Source organism: Formica exsecta, unplaced genomic scaffold, assembly GCF_003651465.1.
Source record: "Formica exsecta isolate Colony F162 unplaced genomic scaffold, ASM365146v1 scaffold159, whole genome shotgun sequence".
In the NCBI taxonomy this organism is placed as follows: Eukaryota; Metazoa; Arthropoda; class Insecta; order Hymenoptera; family Formicidae; genus Formica; species Formica exsecta.
Window position 1 is genome coordinate 5,299 of NW_021848913.1, and position 3,704 is coordinate 9,002.

General features: G+C 33.3%; 1 protein-coding gene across 1 annotated transcript; it reads right to left on the bottom strand.

Annotated features, from left to right (window-relative positions):
- Positions 1-286: 286 nt before the first annotated feature.
- Positions 287-1,258, bottom strand: LOC115233057. The gene has a single exon (XM_029803265.1). The coding sequence runs from the start codon at positions 1,256-1,258 to the stop codon at positions 287-289; it is 972 nt and encodes a 323-aa protein (XP_029659125.1).
- Positions 1,259-3,704: the final 2,446 nt, after the last annotated feature.

Here is a 3,704-nt window from a genome sequence, read left to right on the forward strand (position 1 = left end):
TTTGAACGGAAGCGACGGCGGTCTCGTTCTTTATCTCAGGGGCGGCTGAGCCGCCCGGTTGAGCGTTAAGCGTTTTCTTTTTGCGAAACAGAATTTTAACTAATCTTCTGTACCGGTATATTCGAGTCACAATGCAAGAGCGTATGATGTGCTCGTCGGCACAAATTACAACGTTTTTTACTCTTGCAAGAGGTCGGGAAATGGCCGACTTTTAAACAATTAAAGCAACATTTATGCGATTTGAGAAACTGAGTTCTCTGTTCGACGGATTTACGCTTAAACTCGTCTATATACATAACATCAAATTATGATTGCCGGAACAATTCAAACATTTTTCGGTGGCTACGTTATTCACCGAGGCCCGATTAGAGCCTTTATATTTATGAGACGAAGTATCCGCATTTAACTTAGAATGATCGGTAAGACCTCGAATTCGCAGCGTCATAAAATCGCGAATCTCTTCATACGTCGGAGATGCGGTTGATTTACTGCATTGCAGATTCCACTCATTACATGTGCGTGGACTAAATTTTTGCGAAACAATATAGACTAATAAGTCATCCCATTTTTCAACAGGTCTGCTTAAATTAGTTAACGCGGCAACGGTATCGCGTAAACCTTTGAGTTCGACAGCGGATTCTGTTTTCATAATAGGCAAAACTGCGAAAGCATTAATATGGGCATGAATAATCGCGTTTTGATTATCGTACTCTTCGATAAGTAATTTCCACGCACCATCGTAATTTGTGTCTGCAATCTTAACATGATTAATTAATACCGCGGCTTCGCCCGTGACACTGGCTTTTAAATAATGTAATTTCTGCGTATTCGACAGCGATTCTTTCGAGGCGACGAGCGATTCGAATATACCGCGAAAGTTTTCCCATTCCGCGAAATTACCGGAAAATTTCGGCAACAGGATTCGTGGTAATTGCAATGAAACCGCACTAGACAATTCGCGAGAAGAAACGTCGCTTACCGATGATGCCGCATTCGAGTCGCACCGGGTGAATTTACCTATCACGTCTGCGAGGTAGTCCGCCGCTTCGTGGTAAACGTCCTCGGCCGCAAAGAATTCCTCCTCGGTGAAATATTTGACGGTACGCTGTTCGTCGGCCGTTGCTATCTGCTGAAGCTGGACGTTGAGACGTTGACACCTTTCCCACAATGTCTCCAAGGTGTCTAGTCGACTCTTCGCCTTGTATTGCGTGACGTTGGCCTTGCCCATCTTCTTAAAGTTGGGGAATACTCGCTTCATAGAGCTTATTGTAATAGATTGGCGCGTGAAAGCGTGCGACAACTATGTGTAACTGCGGATTACGCAGTACGCACTCTGAGGTGCGGGGTGCTAAAGAGCACAAAGATTGCACTTAAGCTGTGCAAAGCGCTAAGAAGCGCGAGATTTGCGCGTCACTGCGAATGACGCAGGGTTATCTGTTTTTCCAATATCCGGCTCGAAGGACCATTTAATGTAGCCGCGCCTTCGATTTACACGTCCACATTAACAGAATTTATTTGTTTCGCCGATCAGAAAGACAGGACGTAAATGATTTGAGCGGGGTTAGTTTGTGGAAAAGCGTTTATTCCTTTCGACACCAACTCCCGGACCGTCTTATATAATCGCACGCGACAGCAAGATATAATCGGACACGTGAATTTTCAGTCTAACTATAATTATATGAGCGTTAGACTTTTGGTGTGCTCCCGGTGAAGGCTTGCGACGAAGTCCAGACGAAAAGCCCTCCTTTTCGACCCACGGACAATAGTCCCGGTCGATACGTGTACCGCAAAAAAACGGAATTTCGATCGTTCGATTCCGAGAACCAATTGGCGATCGACAACGAGGTGTTTGTCAGAATCGAACGATACGAAAAAACCACAAAAACGGAATGAAAACAAGGCTTCGAACGTAACGTCTCGCTTTAGAACGTTCGAGAAGCAAAATTAATAATATAATTTATAAAACTCTTACTTTCTCGAACATAAATAATTAAACATATAATAAATAAACGTATTGTATATAATTATATACATAAAATGTAAACAAAATTTTTAAGTCAGTTAAATCATTAAACCATTTAAATTTATTTAATATCTTTTGTTTGCACATTATTATATTATTATATATTATTATATTATTTATTATCAATTATTATTAGAGCAACATACGTAAAATATCGAATGGCTACACGTGATAACTTTAATAATTTTATTATGGAAAGACGATTATTTCAACAATGTGTTATTGATAATTATGTTAAAATGTCCCGGGAAAAAATTTTGATGTATGTTCAAATACGAACATATATTGTTATATATTATCATATATGATTATATATAAATTTATATATGATTGCAAAAGTTTTTATATATGATTGTATATAATCATATATATTCATATGTTTTACGGTCTTGTATCATGTATGTTATCCGGTATGATAATACCAAGTTCAGTGGTCTACCATGGTGCCATATATTATTATGTATAATCTCATATAGAGATATGTGTAATTAAATACATAATCATACTATATTTTATATGTATCTGAGCAATTTAAATGAAACCATATAATCGCATGTGTAGTTGTATCTAGGTATATATATATAACCATGTATGATCAGAGATTTAATTACAAATATTATATATATTTTTTAAAACTAACAAAATACTTATATATATTGAAAAAAGTTGCGCTACAATGAAAATTTATGCTATATATATAAAATTTATTTATTTCCAATATTTAAAAAAAATATATATCTAATAAATTGCAATATATCTATAATATATAAAAATCATTGAAAATGTCTACAATCGATTGACAGTATTATTTATAGATTATTAATATTTTTAGATATGTTAGATATATTAGTTTAAATACTTTAAAGTTTTTAAAAATATACTGATGTGTGGGAGTAATGCTTAATTAAAATATAAAAAAGCTTTTATTGATGAAAAATGATCGATTTTTATTTATTTTATTTATAATAAATATAATTTCAATTTGCTTAGATAATTAAAAAATTAATGATGAAGAAAATCAAAGTGTTATAGTACATGTATATATTTATATTGATACCGTATTATTTTACCAAACTTTGCGTTTCAAATTAGGTCGCTTACATAAATAATTATTAATTTTTATAAGATGACATATTGATTTAATATCGGTTGATTTTATTATAACATAGTTGTTACTGTTTACAACGAGTATTACGTGCTCTATTTTCATTTGTTTCTTTACATTATAAAATATTCTTTGGTGTTCTACATTGAAACATTGAATGACTAACCATAGTAAAGGATTATCTATCTTAGTAAAAAAAAAATTAATCGATCCATAAAATGTTTTTTTATTTATAAGATTTACTTGAATACTATAACTATTAATCTTTGTAGCTTTATAAATTATTGATGTATATATTTCATCTTTTATTTTGGCTCGAGCGTAAATGTATAAATTTTCAACATTTTTATCATTTGAGTTTAATAAGTCAAATTGCCAATCGTTCAATTTATCGAAAAAATTTTTCCCAATTCGATATGCTTTATTTTTATTAATTACATTATTTTTTTCTACTATTTGTGTTTTGAGTATTTGTAAACCCCGCGCAATGCTTAGGTTATTTATCATTTCTTGTCCTATGTGTTTTGTGCCATGAACACTGTGAGCTAATATTCCATTAAAATTTTCAAATGGGAA